This window comes from Spermophilus citellus (assembly GCF_964194105.1).
Source record: "Spermophilus citellus genome assembly, chromosome: X".
Taxonomy (NCBI): Eukaryota; Metazoa; Chordata; class Mammalia; order Rodentia; family Sciuridae; genus Spermophilus; species Spermophilus citellus.
In genome coordinates this window covers 143,023,423-143,046,789 of record NC_138190.1, presented here as the reverse complement: position 1 = coordinate 143,046,789, position 23,367 = coordinate 143,023,423, and the positions used below count along the sequence as shown (strand labels likewise).

At 36.8% G+C, this 23,367-nt stretch overlaps 1 protein-coding gene across 6 annotated transcripts in view; it reads right to left on the bottom strand.

Annotated features, from left to right (window-relative positions):
- AFF2 (ALF transcription elongation factor 2) overlaps nt 1-23,367 on the bottom strand; it is a gene marked incomplete at both ends in the record, with an annotated part of 507,666 nt that overhangs the window by 78,370 nt on the left and 405,929 nt on the right. For all 6 annotated transcript variants that reach the window (XM_081277974.1, XM_081277976.1, XM_081277978.1 and 3 more), the window contains one exon: nt 13,661-13,698. In XM_081277974.1, the coding sequence (XP_081134100.1) occupies nt 13,661-13,698 (38 nt within the window). The remainder of the gene's footprint in view (nt 1-13,660; nt 13,699-23,367) is intronic.

Genomic DNA, 23,367 nt, shown 5'->3' with positions numbered 1-23,367 from the left:
ATATATGCATATACACACATATATGATTTTGCTAGCAGAAAAAAATTGTTTCAATAATCATATTTCAGGTTTTACATTATGCTTTCACTTGAGAGACAAATCCAATTGGACATGAAGTTTCATTATGAAGAAACTGTTACATGTGATGACACTGGTTATTGAAAATTGAAATGAAGTGAGAGGAAGCTAACACCAATGTGTATGAGAGTCTTCTTTCTTTGAATGACACAAAGAACTCAATATATCTAATCATTTCTGCTATGCCCACTGGGAACTGAGCTACAATGATATTGCACAAGGTTGCTTCTTGATTGCTGAAAAACCAAGTATGAAGCCATATGCCACTTATATCAGTAGTTAAAAAGCTTTGTGTGGCTTCTGGATCTTGGGAATTGTTTTACCTCCCATCTCTTGGTTAAAGTAAATATTAATAATCTGGACACAAAATTCATAAAGGTAGGCTACTAGTCAGTCAGCATAGACTGATATTTTGACTTTTACATTAATATCTGAATGATTACAAATTTAGAAATAGGCATTAGGCACATCATTTCTGAACAAGTTTTCTTGTGCTCTGACGAATGGCCTCAGCAGAGAGACTTTTAACAGGAATGCAACAGGGGAACATTTTCTCTTCCTTACTATAGTCTGCCTAAGAAGCTGGAGGGCTAGACGTGCTACATTCTTCTATGAGTTCTGCTCTGTTTCCCTCTATTGTTCATAAAACTATCCTTTCTGGCTGCCACCATCAACTCTTTCATCTTTGCAAATCAAATTGTTTTTTGAGTACCTGTCTTCCAGCCACTAGTGTTAAATTCACCTCAAGGTTACCAGAGCCTCTGATGTGTGGCTTGTTTATCAGTTTCTTCCTCTCCTACCCTTTTTCCTCCTACAGGATCAATGTGTTCCCTTTAGAATATTCTCCATTTCCACTTTGTAAAGCTGGGGAGTTGGAGTATATTTCTGAATTTGGGTCTCTTGGTCTGTTGTGATGCATTATGCTGTCAAGATAACTTAGGATTCTCTCTTTTTAATAATGGTTCTTTTTAGTTTTATATATCATTAGGATTCATTTTGACATAATTAATAAAATTGTCGACTATAACTTGCTCTAATTCAGTCCCCCCTACTTCCCCTTTCCCTCTTCTCATCCCTCCCCCTATTACCCTCCCTCTACTCTAATAATCTTTCTACTTTTTACTTATAGCTTTTTTTATTAACAACTAGTGTCTTGTGGATGTACATGATGGTGAGATTCACTGTGGTATATTCATATATGTACATAGGAAAGATTTTTGTTATGATTTAATAAAAGAAGACCAAAGAAGAAATGACTGATGAACAAGCCTACAAAGTGGAGTGAGCACTTTGCTACTCAGTATTTCTCTCCTCTCTCCTCTTACCCAACCCTCCATAATTTGGCCCTCTTGTTCAAGATCATGGAGAATCCTAGAACATTATGCAAAATGGTTTTATGTTAAGCATTTGAAGTAAAAACTACAGTGAATCTTACTACTAGTAGTTGAATATGTAATGTGCATGTTAAAAGCTACAATATGATTACTTATATCCTGGACAATAAGGTTCCAAAGTAATTCAAAGTAAATTTCCCTAAGATGTCTAGTTATTCTACTCTTCCTGAAGGGATGCTAATGAATGGGCTGCCTGAATGAACAGAATGATTGGGAACTTGAACAGTGCTGATGTGGGTAACGTGCCACTGGCACCAAAAATCAGTTTGTTACCATGCAAAGTTTCCTTTGGAGTATGTTCCTCAAGCAGAGGTCATTTTCCAATAAACTCAGCCTTGATTATTGCAAGCATAGAAGCAATCATTGAGGGAGGATATCAGGCAATTCAATTCTAGAAATGTTGTATGAGACAAAATTAACCCTGTAACAGTGTTATTTCCTGAAATGTGGTCTTGTTTTCTAGTTTACTTTGTGGACATCCGTATTAAGTGAGGAATTTTTAAAAACCCTATCACTGATATATGACCAAAGGATTTAATTACATACATATTAATGTGGAAAATATGAAATGTAAGAGAGCTTATTTAGTTTTACAATGCTGCACTTATGCCTGCACTCTTGTAGTTAGAAACACCTATGACTCTGTGTGTCAAGCCTTGATAATAGCAGCTTCATTAGTGGTGGCCACTGTGGAACCATCCAACCAGTGGGTAAAGCTACCAAATGCTCTAATAGAAAACTTCATGCTGTAATTGAAAATTGTGACAGGGAGGAGGTTTGGGAGATCAAGCACATCTCTGACTCTTCGGCTCCAAGGAAGAAGACAAGTTTGTGTATTTTAGTATTGGCTGCTCTGTGTCCAATCCTGTTAATTTTGGGGCATCAAGATGGCCTTTCAAAGATAGGAAATAGTACATGTTATCAGTTGTAACTTAATGCCCTTTTTGTTTCTTATTCCATGTGACAAAAATTTGCCTTCTTTCATTCTTAAAAATGCCTAATGTACATCTTTACCCCTGCACCTTCCCTTCAAAATAAGTAGTGGAAATACTTCCAGAGGAGAAAGATGGGCATAGACCAGAAGAATCACCTCTAGGGTAAAATGGTAGCTCTCTGACAATGGTAAAACTAACTGTATAATGCCTGAGAGCAAAACTAATATAGAATAGATACTATTTTAAAAGAAACTTCAGTTCTTTTTTTAAGAAAAGGTACTAACTCACATGATAGCTGGTAACTAGTTCAGCAACTGATTATCCAAAAGGGAGTGCAAACTCAGGCTTGCTCATCACACTCATGCTAAGCTAGGGTAACTGAACTTCAGTCATATCCTTAGATCCTGAATGCATTCATTCCAGATATAGAGATCCTATTATATACTAGCTGCTGTTTGAGGTATTACAGTTACAGCAGTGAATAAAAGGTCCCACTTGTATGCATCGTACATTCTTCAGGAAGGTGACACTTAAAATATATATATGAAAGAAAGATAGTATGATCATATGTGCTAAAAATAAAAAAATAATGTATGATAAAGGGATAGGAATGTTTATTTATCTTGGAAGGTTTGTTATTTGGTATATGGTGATGGTCCAAAACTATCGCTCATGCTCAAAGCCCTTGTAAAATTCTTATTCAGTGCATTCATTGTGTGCAAGAGAAAGCAACTCTTATTTTGAACCAACAATCATATTACTCACCTTGACTGTACACTTTTTTCAACATCTCTGTTTCAGACTAGTTTTCAAAAGTTAAAGCCATATTCCAAGCTCTTCCACCTATCAATAAGGACTGGAAGCAGGCATGGCTTGATTATACTCTCTGTGGGGCTTTCCCAGTAGGCTTTGTTCTACAACAATATCACTGAAGGAAGGGCACAGCTGTTCTCCATTCTGTCATTGCAGGATAGCCCTTATTTGGGTGTTAATTTTAAAACACAAGAGCATTTTCTAGTTTTATCACATATGTAAGCAGATGTTTCTGCAGTGCTTGGAAATAGTAGGTTTTCCTACTTCTTTTCAAAATTCTCCTCTAAAGTCTTGTTGCAATCCTGTCAAATCCCTTTTTGAAAATAGGTGAGGTTTAAATTATATATGAATATATGATATCTATACATTGAGAATGTACATCCATGCCCACATATCTAAAATAAGTTTGCCAACATGTCTAATTTGCTTATTTATCACCATAACATGGTTTGAGTCAAGTTAACCTTTTACCTAAACAGTGTTGGGAGTAGTATACTAGGATACATTTGAAGATAGAGAGAGGGAGGGAGAGGAAGAGAGAGAGAGAGAGAGAGAGAGAGAGAGAGAGAGAGAGAGAGAGAGAGAGAAGTTTCTACATGGAGGTGCTAATATTAACACATGCCTAGCAACCCATGCCACAGTGTTTAGCAATGAAAAGATGAGTATAAATGAGCTCCTTGGCTGTCCTTGACTTCTCCTGACAAATTTTCCTGGAGGAAAATTATGTACTCTACAAAGCTGCTCAAAAATTAGCAAAAGTCACAGCAAATTTCTGAAATGTTCTCCCTAAATATCTGGAACCCACTTGCGAGAAGATAGTGCTGGGAGGAGGTAGAAGATAGTCAAAATATTGGTAGGGGATGAGAACTGACAGGAACTTTTGAGAAATTCTTTTAGTTCTGGCTGCCGCTGACTGCCTAATCACCAGAAAAAATTCTGTCTTGGATTTAAGTTACCAAGAGTATGGTGGTATCTTGATGTAGAGTACATAAACACATGTGCATATAAATACTGGATTATAATGACATGGAATCTATTCCTATCCTATAAAACATTTTCCTGTAGAAGAATGATTTACTTTTTTCAGATGTTTGCTTTTTAGATGAGTGCTATTGGTTCAGGCAAAAGCTTTAAGAAAGCAGAAACTGTTTTCTATTTCAGTGTTGGCCAAAATGAGTCATGTCTATAGTTTTCAGTCCCCTAAACTAAATAATAAGTGATTGCCTCAGGATCTGATTTTGAACACATCCTGTGGTAGATGGAGGGCTGAGTTACTGTTCAGAGCCCTGTGTGCAGTTACCATGGGTGCATGCATAATTTCTTAGGAATGAAAACAACCCTACTGTGCTTATGTTTTTGATGGATAAAAAATATAGTCCACCAATATGTCCATGAAATGAACACAGAAAATGAAGCTAAAATAATAGTGCTATGTGTCATACCTAAAATAATATAGCTTAGTGTAACCTGGATGTTTAGTGTGAATATAAATATGTAAAAGAAAAAAATAAATTTAAGAAATAATCAAGGGTCCATGAAAGCACAAGAGAACAGCTGGATGCTTAGAGGAACTCTACATGAGCTGAGATTTACATAAAAGTCCACAGAGAAGGATTAGCCAGATATAATCAGAAAGGATTGGATATGTCTACTTCTTTGTAAGCAGTTTAAAAGGGTACCTTATATTCCTCCCTAACTCTAACCTATAACTTTCTAGAACAAAAGAATCATTTCCAGCATTTTCTGAGTTCCATCCACATTGAACTGTCCTCCTCTTCATGTCAAAGGGCCTAAGTCTTTGGCAGTGTGATGCTTTTGGTACCCTAGTACATCTAACTATTCTTTCTTTTCTATGCTCCAACTCACAAACTTGGTATTTTCTGTCACTGTGGAAAATGCCTCTCTTCTAAGCTGCCTCTAAGTACCAGACATTGCTCACACCACAGCATCTGCTTTCTACTCTTAGTGCCTTTTGAAAGTGTTGTTCTGCTCTCTTGAATGGCCTCCCTCCCACTGTTTACTGGGGGATTCCTGCTGAGACAGGGAGAGCCCCCAAGCAGTTGTTCAGTCCTTCATCTGTGCCCCACAAGATACTGAACAAACTTCAATCACAGAACCTGTCTATGCTATAGTGCAAAGACTTGACAGTTTCTCTACCAGAGTGTGAGGCCTTTCTGGGCAGTGATGTTATCTTACTCATCTATTAACTGAGTCTGATATATAATAGCTACACATTAATATTTGTTAAAAGAACAAATGTTACGTGACTTGCTATGTGATTCCAAGTTTCCGACAGTATTCTGAATATCACTGAATGTAAAAATACAATTCTAGGTGTAACTCTTACATACCCCAAACTGAACAGACTTGTGTGAATATAATTAAACAGAGTTGTCCATTCTTGTCTCAGCAGAAAACACTAAAAAGCACAGAGTTAGAAACTAGCATGTGGATCAAGAGGTATTATAATGAATGGAAAATCTAAATCAACTCTCTAGCCTTCCTTGCTTTTATTTTACTTAAAAATCACTAATTTTGGAGGTTATGCAGCTCAGTGATATGTTATTAATCTCCCTCTGGCTTTGGTGTAGATAACAACTCTGACACGTAGGTCATGATGATAACAGTTGCCTAGGGACTTCAAAGTCACTTTTGTGGAAAACACCCACATGCCACTTGGGCCTACACTAGTGTCTGATGGATGGAAAAGCCTATCATCTCTGCCTTCATCTTGCTTATGTCTCCTTTTCCACCTTAACCTTTGGGTCACATTGTGCCTACTCAACTCTGAATTTACATATTATTTAGGGAATGTTTGTGCAGAACTGGTGGTGCAAAGTTAACTTTTCTGAAATATTATTAATCTCTCCTCCAATTTCAAGGCTAAAAACGCCAAGATAAGAGCATCTAAGGTATTTTCAGTATTCACAGGGGCATCAGATCAACAGGCTATCAACCATCAGGTTTCATAACTTCCCCTTGCAGACCAACAGAGATATGCCGGAAGTCTTCATTCATCAATCCTTCCCTAAATTACCCCTTACCTAAGGACAAAAGGAGAGTGAAACATATGTTGAGCTAAGATGGCCATTTCTAGAATTAGTCCACCATCTTCTCACTTTGCTTGCATTCTGAAAAAAAATCTTTTTCCTTGCTCCAACAGTTTGTCCTCTAGTCAATGAGTCCTTTTCAAATGGTGAGTAAAACAGACTTGAGTTCAATAACAGTATTTTATGATTGTTTTTGCCAATAAAATTAGCTAAATTTCCTTTACAGTGGTTGCATTCCACATTTGCTGGCTTATTTGAAGTATCTCTGATTCAACAATAAATGTTTTCTGTTTTTATTTCATTTTCATGGTTATTAAGGTGTTAAATTTCCACTAAAAAGAAAAGGTGCTCATAAAGTTTTGAAGAAACTCTTCTTTACAGATATAAAGTGAATATAATTGTAGCTGGCATAATTGCTAGAGTGCTTATAAATTCCATGATTGATTAGCTTTTGTCACATTTGGTGCTATATTATAAAAAAAATAAATTGGCACATAAAGTTAGATAATATGACTTAACAAACCACCAACATATTTGTAGGCATAGAAATGGGCATATTTCTCCTGAGACACAAGCAGGGACACAGTGGATGGTTGCTGGGCAGTCCACCATCAAGTTTTTAGTTGTCTGATTTGAGATTGCCTAGATGATGCAACTCCACTTACCAAGGAAATGGTGGGTGCCCAGAAGTTTGCACAAGTTTCATTAGCTGTGAGGCTGAGTGCTCAAACTTTGTGCATCCAATTGTAGCTATCAGTGAAATGCAGATGACTTGGTTTATTTTATGCAGCAATTTAGAGAGGGGTTATGTTCCTCTCTTTCCATTCACTGCCCTTAAACTGGCAAGAGCCAATTAGAGATTGACTAGCAATTGAGGGAGCACAATGGTGTAGGAGCTTCTGTGTCACAAAATGAATGGACAGGGCCATCTCACCCACCACTCTGATGAGGCACACTGTGGGGACACTTATGTCATTCAGAGGGATGTACCTCTAAATGTTCCTTACTCTCATTGAGGACTGTACCTCAGAACATTTGTAATCCATAAAAATATTTTAGGATGTGACACTATAAAAGAAACACAGGGGATACTTTATGATGTCACACTTAGGCTATTTCTTTCTTTTCCATGAAACCTTTTCAAATAATGTGCTTACTTCATCTGTTCTCTTGAGAGACTCAGGATGAGGTATTAGGGCACTGGGTCTCTCAAACTACTAACGAAGACAAGACCTCCCTGAGGTCCTTTATTTCACATTAATTCCAGTAACCAGTTGTATGTTCCATGAAACATGTGTCTTGCCAGATAAAAGTGTCATCTGGCCAAATTTGTGGAAATTTGGGTAAGACAAAGCTCAACAGAACTTCACTGAGCCCATATTATGTGAATGTGAAAGGCAGTGGGGTTTGAACTGAACAAGAACTTGTTCATTGACTTTTTTGGACAGTTCACAAAAGATGTGATGCTATATGCTAAACCTCCGTGGTGCTGAAATGTTCTTGTTCAGTTCAAACCCCACTGCCTTATCGCTGTGAATAGGAGCAGGGACTCCACTTCATTTTGTATGTCCATGATGTGCACATGTACAAGAGCGTTGTCAGAGACAGGGACAGAATCTGCCTGCAAAATTACATAAGGGGTCATTTCAAAGGCTCTGCCCAACATCCATGGAGCCACAACTATCTTCTAGTTCTTTAAAACACTAATGATGTCACTTCTTGTTATTACTTTCACTTATGTTCAAGGCAGAAATGACAGGGAAAGTCGTTATGTGTATGTGTAGAGAAAAATAACAGTGTACATATATGCAGTCCTTATAAAGTATGTACATACCTTAATCAATATCAAACTAAATCAAATATGTTCTAAAATGAGCATAATTATAAAACAGGCTTTTGAGCTTTCACTTTCTTAAGAGTTAAAAAGAACCATATAAATGGGCTGGGGTTGTGGCTCAGTGGTAGTGTACTTGCCTAGCATGTATGAGGCACTGGGTTCGATCCTCAGCACCACATTAAAAAAATAAAGGCATGCTATCCATCTACAACTATTTTTTTTTAAAAAAGAGACCATATAAATAATCTAGCTATGGCTTGTAGCAAGGAAGGGCCATGTCCTATTTTATACTACTACCCAATATCATATTCAAGACTTGAACTCAGGTCTACCAACACTTAATGTTTAATAATTAGTGGATTAACTAATGATGCATGTTAACTAACAAGTTAAGAGCTCTACAAAGCTATTTGATTCTACAAAGTTAATCTCTTTCATCTGGCTAAGTACTGAGGGCACTAAGCCACCATTTCTTTTCAGCCTTGGTTCCCAACTTGACCTTTCATGGCATGTACACTATAAGGCAATCTAGGGTCCTTGCATACCCCTGCCACACCTCAAGCCAGCAGCCCTCAAAGTTCTGGTGCACATATCTCCTCCTCCCCTTTTCCACCCTACAGAGTGGAGAGCTCTCTCCTTATAGCTTCTTTCCTACTTTATCTGTTCCCCTCTTAAACATTTTTTTCCTCTCTATCCTCTCATATTCTTTCAAATCCAAATTTATCTTTCCTCCTGGACTTTAAACTCCTTGAGGGTAAGAACTATGTCAGATTTATCTTTAATTCCATCAGCATCCATCACAGTTCCCAGAATACTGTAGATCTTAAATAAACATTAACTAGATGAATATAATAAATAATATGCAAACACCATGGACAGGAAAATTTTGTGGCTGTTTGTTGTTTTCAATAATGAAGCCATCATATCTATAAGATGGATTTGTTGCTAAATAAAACTGTAATTTTCTAAGCTGTGTGGATTCTGATTCTGATTTGTGAAAGACAACCACAAAGTTGTTTAATGTTGTTAAAGCGTAAAAGCAGGGAAGAATTTTATGCTTGACAACTGCTCTCTCTCTACCCCCCCCTCTTTTGGTAACAGATGTCAACCTCGGTTAGATTCAACTCAACTTATTAGTGCATGGCTTTTAGCCAAAAGCAATTCACATTTTCAAAAGTGTACTATCACATATGTCTTAATAACAGAAATGTGTTTTTTTTAAAATGTATGTGATAAGTCACATATGGTAGGAGAAATCTGTACATCTCTCAGCTCTTGCTGTCATAATACAATCTTGGAGATGACTGCTGCAGAACATTAGCATACAAGCAAAAGTCTCTCCTTTGGACATATTAAAGAGCCAGAGTTTTAACTTACTAATCAAGATTTGTTACAAGTACAGTTTCAACATATTAATATACCATGCATTTCTTGTCCTGATCACTGATCTTAAAAACATTCACTTTTGAATTTTACCTTCACAGATAATATTTAAAATATTTAATATTTCAAGGTAAAGCCTTTAATGTAATCCAGTACATTATGTGCTTATATGCATGAGGTCTATATTTAGTTTCTTCTTTATATGGAGTGTAAATAATGTGTACCATAGTCTCTCTATGTTGACAAAAGTAGCTTACAACCATGAAGTTATTAAAAATAAATTGAACAAATTGTTGAGAAATAAGGAGGGGGAGTGAAACTCTGAAAACAGAAAATAGATAAACTAAATGGATATTATGAATTATTTACCATCACCCCAACAGAAAGCTTACTTGGCCTGAGTCTGATATTTTTAAAATTGCACATGCCCTTTGCAATCTCCCCACCTACACATAACATAGAACAAGTAGAATGCCTGTATACGTGTTCATTGGTTTCTGAGAAATTATTGCCCTGTCAATGGATCTCACAACCACTGGGTGTTTAAGGGCAGCTTGGAATGATCATTAGGTGACATATCAGTCTCAGAAAGTCTGAACACACAATAAGGACTCTGTAAATATCTACTTGTTGTTTGAAAAGCCCCACAGAGAAAGAATTGATAGTTTAAAGTTCCGTGTCATGAAAAAGCTTACTGCCTTTCTTTACCTGACCATCTACAGCAGGAGTTGCCAAACTTTTTTATAAGATGCCAGATGGTAAATGTGTTTGGCTTTGTAAGCTATGCAACTAGTCAACTCTATCATTATAACACAAAAGCAGCTACAGATAAAATGGAAATACATGAGTGTGACTCTATTCCAATAAAAGTTTCTCTATAGATACTGAATTTGGAATTTCACATGTCATAAATATTCTTTGTCTTTTGATTATTTTCCAACCATTTGCCAAACTCTTCACCAAAGGACTAAATCAAATCAGCTGTAACTGATGCCACCAGACCTTAACTTTCCAGCAACAGTGCTCATATTTTCTGTTATATGCTCCTAAAGGAAATCATATATTAATTCTTGCATTTGAGATAAAGCAAAGCAGGTGGAAGGATCAACAGCAACATTTTCATGCCTAGCATGAATAAAGAATAACAGCGACTAATTTACTTGGGCAGTTACAACACACAAGTCCTTTTGACTTGATAACAACACTCTACTAGAGTTGGAACCACAAACCTTATTAAGCTTCCAGGCCAGATTTCTAGAAGAACCATTGTTTGATATGTGTCCAGTTTGTTTATTGTTCATTCATTCAGAAAACATGAATTGAATCTTTATTTTCTTTGGGAGTCCCAATGTACTATGAGTAACCAAAATTCTTTGGCAGGCATCAGAAATGACAACAGGACCATTATGTTAAAAATGTTTTTAAAACTCTGACTCTGTTCTTCTCTCAGGTAGTGTAACTGAACCATGATTTGGAATTTTTAATCCCTGAGCTGAGGTCTTGAAGAGGCCTCTCTTGTTAAAGTTCCCATATACCTGTGGCTGGGCAAGTGGGTTTAGTATGGTGAATCCAAATGCAACAAAATATCCTCACTCACACTCAGAATGCCATATTATTTAATCATAAGACAATTTTAATTATCTATCAGTTGGTCATCACTAAGCAGTCTTTCAAGTAAATTTAAAAGTGGGAAGCTCTAAAGACTAGAAATAGACCCACCACATTACTCAACTATCCCATTCCTTGGTATTTATCCAAAAGATCTAAAATCAACATACTACAAAGATACCAGCACATCAATGTTTATAGTAGTGCAATCCACAATAGCCAAGTTGTAGAATAAGCCCAGGTGCCCATCAACAGATAAATGAATTAAGAAAACGTGATACACACACACACACACACACACACACACACACACACACACACACACACTGGTGTTCTATTCTTCCATAAAGTATGAAATCATGGCACTTTCTGGTAAATGGATGCAACTGGAGAACATCATGCTAAGTGAAATAAGCCAGACTCCGAAAGTCAAGGGTCAAATGTTTTCTCTCACAAGCAGAAGCTAGAGCAAAATAAGGGGAAAAAGGAGTGTGTGTGTATGTGGGGAGGGAATTCCATGAAAATATAAGGGAGTTCAAAGGAAAAGAAGGGTATAGAGGGGTAGGGAGGAAGGCTGGGAAAAGCGAGGAACTCCAAAATGAAATTGACCAAATTATGCTATGCACATATATGAATGTCACAGTGAATTCCACCTTAATGTGTGTGTGTGTATCAACAATTAAAAATAGATAAATAGAAGGAAGATCAGTAGAGGAAGAGAGAGAGAGAGAGAGAGAGAGAGAGAGAGGTGGGTCGGGGAGGAGAAGCATTGGGGACTTAAATGGACTGAATTATATTTCAAGCATGTATGATTATGTCAAAATGATCTTCAGTATTATATATAACTATGATGTACTAATAAATTTTTTTTAAATATAAAGCTCCATAATCTATTTAGTCTTCCAGTTTTCCTTTTTCTTCTCTTTAAAACATTCCTTAAGGTGCTAGAAAGTAGCCTGTACTGTGAATCAATAAGAACTCTTAAAAATATAATTACTTTTAGGGTCAATCCTCACAAGGAGCTAATAGAAAACAGGTTCCTCTTCGAAGCCATTAGAATCCAAGGTAATGCAGCCGTGCACGGTGACAAAGCGCTTTCCTGTGGATGCAAATATAGAGCTTGGGACTTCTTATTGGAAGGGCTTGAACATGAAGATGTTTGCCTTATTGAGGGTCAGATTTACACTCTTCCAGACCTTGCCCTATACCTTGTGACCTGGGGCACACATCTACAAACAGGCAGACTAAAGGGAGGGGTGCAATCAACTGTGGGAAAGAGGATCACTAATGGCCCACTCAGGGACTAAAGAACTGGCCTTGGCCTCATTAGTACCATCCCCTAATCCATGGAGTTCTCCAGCCACAGGCTCACAATGGAGCAGCCTTTAGGGCATACAGAGAGAAAAGAAATCAGGCTGCAGAGAAGATTTCAGTCCCAATCCAACAACCAGATGAAAACTCATATTCTAAAAAAATATTTGCACAGGACCATTATAACATAACACATCTCCAGTCTGCAGAAACCCTTTCAGAGGCAACAGAGCCTGACAGAGAATATACTGTGATATAAGAAAAATGAAACTTAAAAACTTAAAAACAAACTACACAATACCTTTTGGAAAAATGTATTAGGACTTGGATGTAGTGGTATGCTAAATACTACCCTCATGCTCTGGAAAGTTAATTCTTTTACACAACACACAGCCTTCTTGTCCTTGGAATTAGCTGATACATTCTTTGAAAAACTATTAAAAATCAATTACTCCCATTTCTGTATTTGATAGCAGCTTTAATGGAGTTGGCTGACATTAATTAACACATACTTCCTAGACATATGATAGTATCAGACCTATAACAACCTAGAGAAAGTCTTTCCTTGGTCTCATGGCTGACAGGACCTGTATGTGCCATACAACTCTGATCAATCCTTCTTAATTTGAAAGTCTCCCTTCTGGAAGAGATAGGATGTATAAGTTGTAATATATTTTGAAAACAGTGCTGTGTGGCTTGTTTATAATTTAAGGGTACCCCATGATGTGCATTAGAAATATTTGTTAGCTACAAACCAACCTTAGTTAAATGTATTTCTATGAGCTTTTCATTAACAGAGTATTGAGGCCTTGATTCCAAGGTGCCAACCCTCCCTATGTGGCTGGGGATCACTTGGCACACTTTCAGCCATTTACATCTCTGTCATAGGTCCAAGGTTTGCAATTAAAAATGTAATCTTTTTAGCATGTGCAAAACCCAAAGGCTTGAAGTAGTATGCACTGAATATGATTATAATAGTATTTGGCAGCTACTCATGGAAGACACATATTAATTTATGTAAACTCTGTACAACTTGGGGCATTTCCTCATCAGGGACACAAGGAAAAATATAAACTGTTGCCTGTTTATTGGAGGGTTTCTTTTTTTTTTTTTGCTTGTTTTGTTTTTGTGTTTAAATTGTCATGAATAGAGATTAACTCAAAATCCATGGTCTCTTTTATGACCTTATTTTTTCACATGTATGGAGTCCATTAAAATTAACATTTCTAACCAATAAAAATAATAACTTACTTTACAGGATTATTCTTAGGTTTTGCCTTTTCAACAGCCTGTAGACAGAAAAAAAAATGCAATTAGACAACATTAGTGGTCATAATCTTTTGACTAGTATGCAGAACAATAAGCAACATAAAATGCTCTTCAGAAACATAAGGAGCTAGCCGAAACAGGCTGCTGTAGATAAGCAGACTGGAGACACAGAAAGCAATGTTCTTCTCCCAGAGAATGTGTTTACCTGTCCAAGTGCAGCTTTCAAATACAGGCAGGCTCTGTCAGGTCTGCTTGCAAAGTTCACTTGGGGCCATGTGAGTGGGCTCTTGGGTGCACAACTAGGTCCTTCCCTGCACACCTTGCACTCTAATCTTACCCCATGTGAGATGAGGGCCTGATTGGGTTCTAATGGCAGTTTGGGGAGAGAGGTATAGAGGTGTGGTTACAGGCATACCCCAGGACTTTTAGATCTGTGTGGGAGGGAACCATTCACCCTGGCTTAACTATTGACAACTAGCCATACCTGCCCAAGTGTCCATTTCCAAAATCACTTTTATTAGCAGACACCACAAAAGGGCAAGCAATGACCAAATACCGAGATCAATTTCCTCCCATGGAACCTTTAAGAAAACACACACCAAATCTCAAAATGAGGAAATCTCTGGGTCTCTCGGCCTGCGTCACCTTACACATGGAGCCTGGTTCCAGTTTATTGCTGAACCCATTGATCTGTGTACAGTCCATTTATCATTCATGAAAAGAGCTAGTGATCTTCACAGTATATTAGAAGAAACAACTCAGATCATCTGTCAACAGCCCTCTTATTTCTGTTTCCCTCTCCACAGGGATTTCATCTTCTTCGATTCTTCTGGAATTAAAATGTTGCTAAGCAACACAGCTGGGGGCACTGATGGCAGAATGGCTACAGTCTATCAAACTGTTTAAGCACCTGGAGGGTTTTGGTGATGATTTTTTTCATATTTCTGCAGCCTAATTATGTAATCAGAACCAAACTTGTACTCTCTTAGACTTTTTCAAGCTATAGAAAGAACATTTAATATGAAGAGAATTGGAGAAGCAATTTGACAACCTCATAGCTGTTCAGACCCTTTAAAAAATGCCCATTAGAGGACCTTTATTATTGTGAATCCTGGAAGTGAGGAAGGGCTAAGGAAGAAGAGAATACTGATAGAATGCAGAGACAACCACTTTAAAAGACAACTCTCTATATATCTATATAGATATAATGCATTTAAAACTGGACTTGACATTCTGAGTAAGCAGTGAAATTTAGCATACTGAATGCCTCTGTGCATATCAACTCAATGCACTCAATAGCAATTCAAAACAGACAAAAAACCTGAAACATTTCTTAAGTTTATATGTTAGTATTAGAAATCCAAATTCTTCTCATGTAGTAAGTCTCAAGTTCTGTTGCTAGATGAATACCCATTAATGTTTGGGCACTTTCTTTAGCTTGGTAGGCAAAAAAACCATTTTCACTCCACTGTGCCTGAGTTTAAATTTTGGTATGTGCTAGAATTAGAAGATAGGTAGGGGATGAGGTAACATGTGAAAATTAGAAAACAAGAAATAAGTGTCTGGCTGGCCCAAATCACCTCTCACAGATATCTAGGCTATCAAATCCTGTTCCTGTGTAATCCATGTAGTAGATGCTAATACTGCCCATCAGATAAAAAAAAAAAGAGGCGGCAAATGCTGTGGAAAAGTGAATGCTAGCCATCACTTTTTCTTAGAGTAGTGGTTCTCAATATGCACAGGAACACACACTCACATCTTTCTTTCTTTGTTAAACCACTGAGAACTGGCTGGTTTGGAATAAATAATATGGTAGTGGGTTAAAGGCATGTCACTGTGAACACTGTGGAATTGCATGAATCCACTTTTTTGGATCCTTTAAAATCCAAACAAATCTGATTTTGAAGACTTAGGTTATCCTAAAGTAATGGGTGCTGTGTTCAAGTAGTTTCCTCTTAAAGCACGCTGGATGTGACAGGATGAACATGCCACTGGGGAGGGAGAAATCAAAGTGACATTGCATAACCTAGCTTTGATTCCAAGACATGCTTTTGAAAATGTCCTCTTTGCTCTATGTTTTAGAACTGTCAATTAGACCCAGTTATTTTTCTCTGATAAGGAGGAACATTGTCTTGTTTGAGGCCAGTTTCTTTGAAACACATGTCTTTTTATACAGCCATCATAGGAAAATAACTTCATTCAAATTAATCTTTTCTGGGTTGCTTGGCTATTGATTGAAAATGTCTATGCTGAGAGATTTTCTTCTTTGAAAATTAACTCAGGATCATTCTGACATCCCCACAGCTATAGTGTAGTCAGATGTACTCAGGTCCTCCTGTTTGCTTATCACCTTGAATTTCTAAACTAGATGGTGGCAGGGAGTTTCTGCCAGATGAGACACAGATCACAATTTATGTTCTTCACTTTCACTATAACTTGATATTTTAGGCATGCTGCAAGGAATTATTACATTAAGAGACTCTGAAGAAAAAAATTTAAGTGAATTTTTGGGGTGCAACTGATATGTGCCTTTAAGGCATATACAAATTATTCTACAAAACAGACAAGAGGAAAAATTCCTCTTTTGAAATAAGTGGACATGTGAAGATAATCCTAAATTCTAGTTTCATGTACCAAGATGAGAGACATGATGCAAAAAGAGGCAAATTAAAAGTAAATGACATGGTACAATTCCCAAAGCATTATCGGCATTACACATTGGAGTACAGCTAAATTTGAGTTTAAAAACATACATTAAAGTAATTTAAATTGATTGGAAAATGGAGACTAGATAGTTAACAGTTATGCTGCTTTAATTTTATAATATATATATATATATATGTCATTTAAAACTTACATTTTCCTTATTTTGTGCCAAGTTTCCCTAATATGATACATCTTTTCCTAATATAGTATTGCCCTATGTGGCTCACCATTGAGCTCTAAGGAAATAAATTAAAATGTTAAGGAATATACTTTGATGTAATGATGCTATAGTGGATGAGGACCAGCTAGAAATCATTAAATCTTGGGTTCTAGTCTCAGGTTTGCTACTCACAGTATTGATAAGGCACTAATACTTCTGACCCTCAGTTTCCTTATTTTCAAAATGAAAAGAATTAGTCTTGTCCTTTCTACATCAAGGGTAATTGTGAATAGTCAACACTGATGGCCATGCTCTGGAAACTGTAGTATGCTACATACATGCAGTGCTATTTTATTGTGACTGCTTCCCATATTGGTGTTGGTGTATAGTCATGTTGTCTATGGGCATACTGAGTAGTGGCCGGATTTCAGTATCAGAGCTATGCAGTTATTCCAGTGAGTATTATGGGAGTCACTAAGCTCTTCTCACCATATCAAGAGTAATTCTGGGTTGAACATAATGCCTCTGTCTAGAAAATAGCACTCATGGAAGATATTGATGGATTGAAATTCTACTGTCAAGCCTGTAGACCAGCAAGAAAAGGCCCTGTACCATCACACAAGGTTTGTTCCATGCATCTTCTTGAAAGGGGTAGTAAAGAGGTCAGGACACCTGAGGTAGGGATGTGGGGCACAAACACATGTCCATATACACAAATCAGTCAGCCACTCTCCCTTTCCTTCTCACTTTTCCTCTCTGTCTCTCTGCTACCCTCCCTCCCTCCTTCCCCAAGGAAATTTAGGATGATTAATCCCAAATTTCCATGTGATCCTCCTTTAGCAGTTCCTCCTTCTACACTTCACTCCATGATGGAAAGTGGGTTCTTTTCTTTTTCACTAACATTTGACTACATGGATGAAGAAGCCCTGAGGTCATTATTCAAGGTAAGCCACTTCCAAGAGATATTATATGCTATGGAGAAGGCACTTTCCTGATTCTAAAAAGTGTTTATAAACTGATTCCTCTCATTACCAACATAGTACTGTTTAGGGTATGCTGCTAAGCAAATTTATTTCCTCAGTAGAAGTTATGTGGCTCAGGCCAGGCTTATAGTCACTCACTCATTACAACTATATTCCTCAAAGAAGAAACTTGTTTTCCTTTATATATAAAAAAAAATCCTTGTGCTACACTGAAGCTAAAGTGATTAGGAACTATATTAAGTTATAAAAAGAGTATATCATATAGAGCTATCACCTAAATAAATAGCAGGAAGGAAATTATATGGTTGTTTATTGATTCCTATCTACTGCAGAATACAAGACATCTTACATTGTAAGGATAAAATGCTACTTATAAAGTATTTAGAAAATTTACTATTCATCTGCTATATAATAACCAAACTTCTTTAAAATTTTATGACAAGGTAATTCTGATCCAATGATCAGATATCATTAATTGCTATCTGGTCAACTAAACTTATGTACTGCATTTATAGAAACTTTATAGAATCTTTTTGCTTTTCAGATGCAAGCTCTGAATAGTTATATCCTGACTTATAACATTACTTTCCTCTTGAGATTTACAGAAAACAAACTCAATGCAATACGTTTCCTGTACATTGAGCCTGTCAAAGCAAGCACTTGGGTGGCCTAGAGATATTGTAGCAGTAGACTCATTTTACAAGGCTATGTATTCAGGAACTGCTTTTTTTTCTATAATCAATAATAATGCTGTCAGTCAAGCCTAAAATGTGATTTTATTAGTATTGCCCTATATGGCATTATGTGCTTTTCCCTGGCATTCTGCTAGCAGATACATCTAAGTTGAGTCTCCACAATATGTTTCCTAGTAAAAAGGAAAATGTCAGTAATCGAGATAATTTTAAATAAGTAGATGTTAAACAGCATGGAACTAAAACATAAGAACAATTTATTGCATGGGTTTTGTGTTTGTTTTACTGTTCCTTTTTTAAAAACTTTTCACATGATTGTGCTGTAAGACACAGCTGAACCATAACCTAGTGTCATGTATTGGTAAATGGTATTGATTGCCTAAGTTCAGAAAAGAAACTCCTCTATTAACAAATGAACTCATCATTAGGGTATTCAGATGGTCTAAAATCAATACCAACAGAATTGGTTAAATCAATTAAAGAGACATATACTGAGAGTACTTGCCCAAATATAAAAATGAATTGCTTAATTACAGCATTTAAATAGATTTTACTGGAATGAGGAAAACAAGAATAGACATTGTACCATAGGCTGATGTTTCAGCTAGTCACAAGCACACACAGCCAGGATGGCAGATTTAAGAGGAGAAAATGTGGTTCAACATATTGCAACACCTAGATGCCTGCCTACATTTCTGATATTACATAAAGGGACTGCAATCTCTAGGAAAATACCACCTACTACTGTATTTTTAGCCCTCTGGGTGGGCCCCTGGAAGGGTACAAGGAAACATCCTATATTTGAACCTTGAACCACTAGGAATCATAAATGTGTCCCAATCCTTAGACACTAGGCTTTCCACATTAATTTTATTAATTTTTCTATAGATCAATTAAATTGGCCTGTGTTAGACATAGGAGGCAGAAACAGAATTTTGACAGCAGAGAATAAAGAATATTTGTTCCAGGTAGAGTGAACTGTGTCTTGAACCTAATAGTCACTTAATAAACATTTACTGTATAAATCAATCATGTATGATTGGGAATCCTGAGAGTCCTGAACACTGCACTCCAGGTATGATAGAGTATCATGGAGAAACCTATATTCCATATAGAAGGCAAGAGAGGTCTCCAGTGGAACTGCTGAGTTGTAGGCCCATGTGCAACTGGATCTGCCACTGAATATGAGGCTCTAGTTCACACTACAAAGAAGAGTCTGGGTTGGCATTGCCAGGGCAAATCCCCCATTCAATTGCTGGCAGAAGTTATGTTTCCTTTTGGACTCTTCCTGAAACTACTGCCTAGCTTAGTCCTTACTCCCTCTCACAAAGACTGTGGCCAGTGCCTATGTGTTGCTCCATTGTCTCTCTATCCTTACCCCATTTTATTTTCTGCTGCAAGATGAATTTTTCTGAGGCTCCACTTTGATCAAATCACTCTCATTCTCAGAATCTGGGCACTTAAAAGGTAGCTCAGTGATAGAAACCTAATATCTCCAACAATTCACTTGCCTAGCATGTACAATCCTTGGGTTCAACTCACAACACTGCAAAAAAAAAAATCCTTCCTAACTTTCCATTGCTTATTAACTTTACATATCAACCTCACTCACCGTGATGTTCATGGCTCTACCACGTCCAATTGAACAGCTACTTCATACTACATTCCACTTGTCTTTACATATGTATTTTGCTAACATGGGAGCCAGTTTTCCAGTGTCTTGCCCAAAGATGATGTGACAACAGAATTCAGAAGTATACACATTCCAAAAAGGCTTGCTCCTTTCACACTGTCTATTGTGCTGAATAGAAAACCCTTTTAGCAAGATTCATTTGTCAAGTGGTGATTTCCTTTATAAGTAAAGTTTTAGTTTATTGTAAATAAATGAAAAATGTGCTGTCTTTGGTGAATAAGCATGTTTCACCCATAAAAGTCATCTGTCGACACTAATCATCATCCTCTAAGTAGAGTAAATACAGAGACACTAGGTAGAACATCTTGGTATGGGCTTAAGGTGTTTATTTTCCCCATCAGAGGGGCCAATATAAGTGGCACTTGGTCACTGCTTCCCTGGGGTTTGTGGATTTGAAAATTCAATTTTCTTTTCCCCAACCAATCTTAGCCCTCTTGCCCTTGATGTTAAGAGTGCACAACTCACAAAATGACATGTGTCTTTTGGTAGAAGACAATAAATACCTAATAGAGGCTCTCTCCCAACCATATGTAACCAGAAAAAAATAGAGTATTCATAGCATATAGTACATACTCAATGATGTGAGCAGTCCAAAAATTCCATGGGAGCAAATGCTGTATGAAATATGGATTATGTGGTCCCAGTACAATGGAAAGTTCTGATTTTTAAATCTGTTCATCCACCTATATTCTGAGTGGTCAATCTTGAATTGGCAGCTAATCTCTAATTTGGACAACTCTTCTGTGTACTTACAATGTTTATGCTCTTTGCTCTTGATATATAAATAGAAAAATAAATATGAATGCTTATGAATAAGATAAATTGTGTTTCCATTCAGGACAAAGTCTTTGGTGTTTACAGTCTGCCTGGGGGGTTTTGTAGTGGATGGGAGATACATGGAGGGCAAAGTGAAGCATGCTTGACCCCAAAACTAAAGCTTCAACAAAATTTTCAAGACCAGCATATTGATTTCTAAATATTAAATCTTTGTAATTTTGGAAAATTGTTTTGTTACACAGCTTTTTTAGAGATGTTCATATTTTTGTAGAAATATTCTAAAACTCTGATTAAATTCAAAGTTTGGGAACTTACACACAACGAAGCATTTCCTGAAGCTTACTTACTAATGACTCCAAGATGAAACCTAATATCTCCAACAATTCATTGAAACTCAAATTGAGGAGATGAAGTGATCTAAGAAAAATAACATACTATTGGATCAAACTGGGAATGGGGTGATAGCAGAGAAAGGACCAGTGCTATTTAGCTACTCCCTCTAGCCTAGAGGCAGTGACAAGGGCAACATGGTGATGCCTCTTCCTTCTGGCACTTCAATTCAAATCTGTTCTTATTGATCCCCAGTTTCCCAGAGGTGGCTGCTATTCCTACTGGCACCATCTTTATGGAGCCAGATATATGTTACATGCTCTTTGTGGATGAAAAGGCTGTGTCCATCTGTCATATATGAGGGTTTTCTATTCAGACATAAAAGATCATTCCCATTTTTGTTTCTGTTTGGATCTGGGGCAAGCAGTGCACCCTCACTGGTGTCTGATTTATATCTATTATGAGAAAAGTGCTAAGCTAAGCAGAAGAGCCATTTGTTTTGCAATCAAAATGCTCATGGATGGATAATTCATAAAGTGTAGTGGACATTAGCCAGTATTTGGTCATCACTGACCATGTGACAAGCATAACATGTAAAAACACTGTACTTCTATGCAACTCTGTATGCTTAAGGCATTGTATTATATGGAGATTACAAGTCAAAATATTTGGTACTAAAAGCTGAAGACCTAATTACAATGAAAAAATTCAGCATGTGGGTTTCTAAACAGACACAGACTTGCTACAAGCATATTAAAAATCACATCATACAAGCCCTAAGCAGTTTCTTATTAATCTAGTCTCTATGCTAATATAGTCAAATGGGAAACACAATCTTGGGAATATGAAGGCCAATGTTATTCTATTAACCTTATATGTTATCCTATTTACTTTCCTGTCTTTAATGAATAAATTAAAATGTACTCTCATTCTTTAATTGCTGTATAGTTTGAATGTGACAATATACAGATTTTATTCAGTTACATTCTGCAACCTTAATAGTCCAAACTCTATCATTTTGCGGGGGATTTCAATGAAAGACAGTGATAGATAAACTGTTTACATTAAAAGACTCTATCAAAGTTATTTTGCACCCAGTTTCATCCTAATTCATCTGCTATTTCTCTAGATCTGACAGGCTGACCTGTCTTGCTGTGTGTGCTGTATTGATGTCGTTACTGAAGAGGCCGTCCCCAGCCTTTCCGCTGATAACAAAGTAAATGGAAATGTGGCAAAACCTTGGGGAAGTAACAACTTGGTCAGCATGATGAGGGAGAACTATGGCTACAAAATAGGACCGATTACAGCAGGGAAGAGTATTTGTTGTCACAACTAATGTATTCACTACAGAGTGTCAACTCCAAAAGACGCAACTGATAGCAGGAGTAAAATTTATTGCATCTTTTTCATTAGCAAACTTTCAACATAAAAACGGGTTTCCAATTTAACTTGGAAAATGTTTTGGAAGTTCAATAGGCATTATATGTATCGCTGAAGCTCCCAGAATGTTCAAGTTTTCAGCTTTTATGTAATTCATTTCATTTACAATTATCAAATGGAAATCTAGCTATTTGAAGCTGGCCCAACAACAAAAGCAAACAAAATTCATTCAAATATAAAACCAAAATCAAGAATCTGTATTAAAAGCAATTTTTTGTGTATAAAGGAGATATATACAGACAAAAATGAAATAATCTAATGGAGTGGAGAGGAAAAGTTAAGACAATTATTTTCTGTAAATGGAATATGCTTGAGGTATGTTTCTGCCACTAGCAACTAGTTGCAAAGTCCCCGCAACCTCAAGTAACCTGCTTTGAATGAAGTGCACATTTCAAAGTGAATGAGGGCAATCCTTAGGCAGTTAAATAGATGTGGGGACACTGGAGCTACTTACCATAATGTACCCAGACACAGCATATTAGAATGCCTGTATGTCCAAAGAAATTTGGAATTCTACAGCTCTCTTAAAGTACTGCATATGACTTTAAGCTTTATCTAGAGTCCTATGGATGAGCCTGGTCACTAATTGAACATGTCTAGTCATATTAAACATTTCTGAACTTCTAACAGCTAAATTAAGTCATCTAAGGTTTCAGTCTAATTTATATTAATAAGAAGATGCTATTAATATTAAAGTGTCCTAAAGGCAGTTTCTAGAAACACCTGTGTCTTTAATGACCTTTATGTATTTAAAGTTTATTGTTTCTCATGCCAATCTAAGATTAGTAGGCCATGAGTGAGCCATACTCAGATATAACTGTGCTTCAGGACCCAGGCATCAGAGACCAGCCTGCCACCAGGGGATATCAGAATACCTGCTTAGAGTATTATAAATCTAACATACTGAT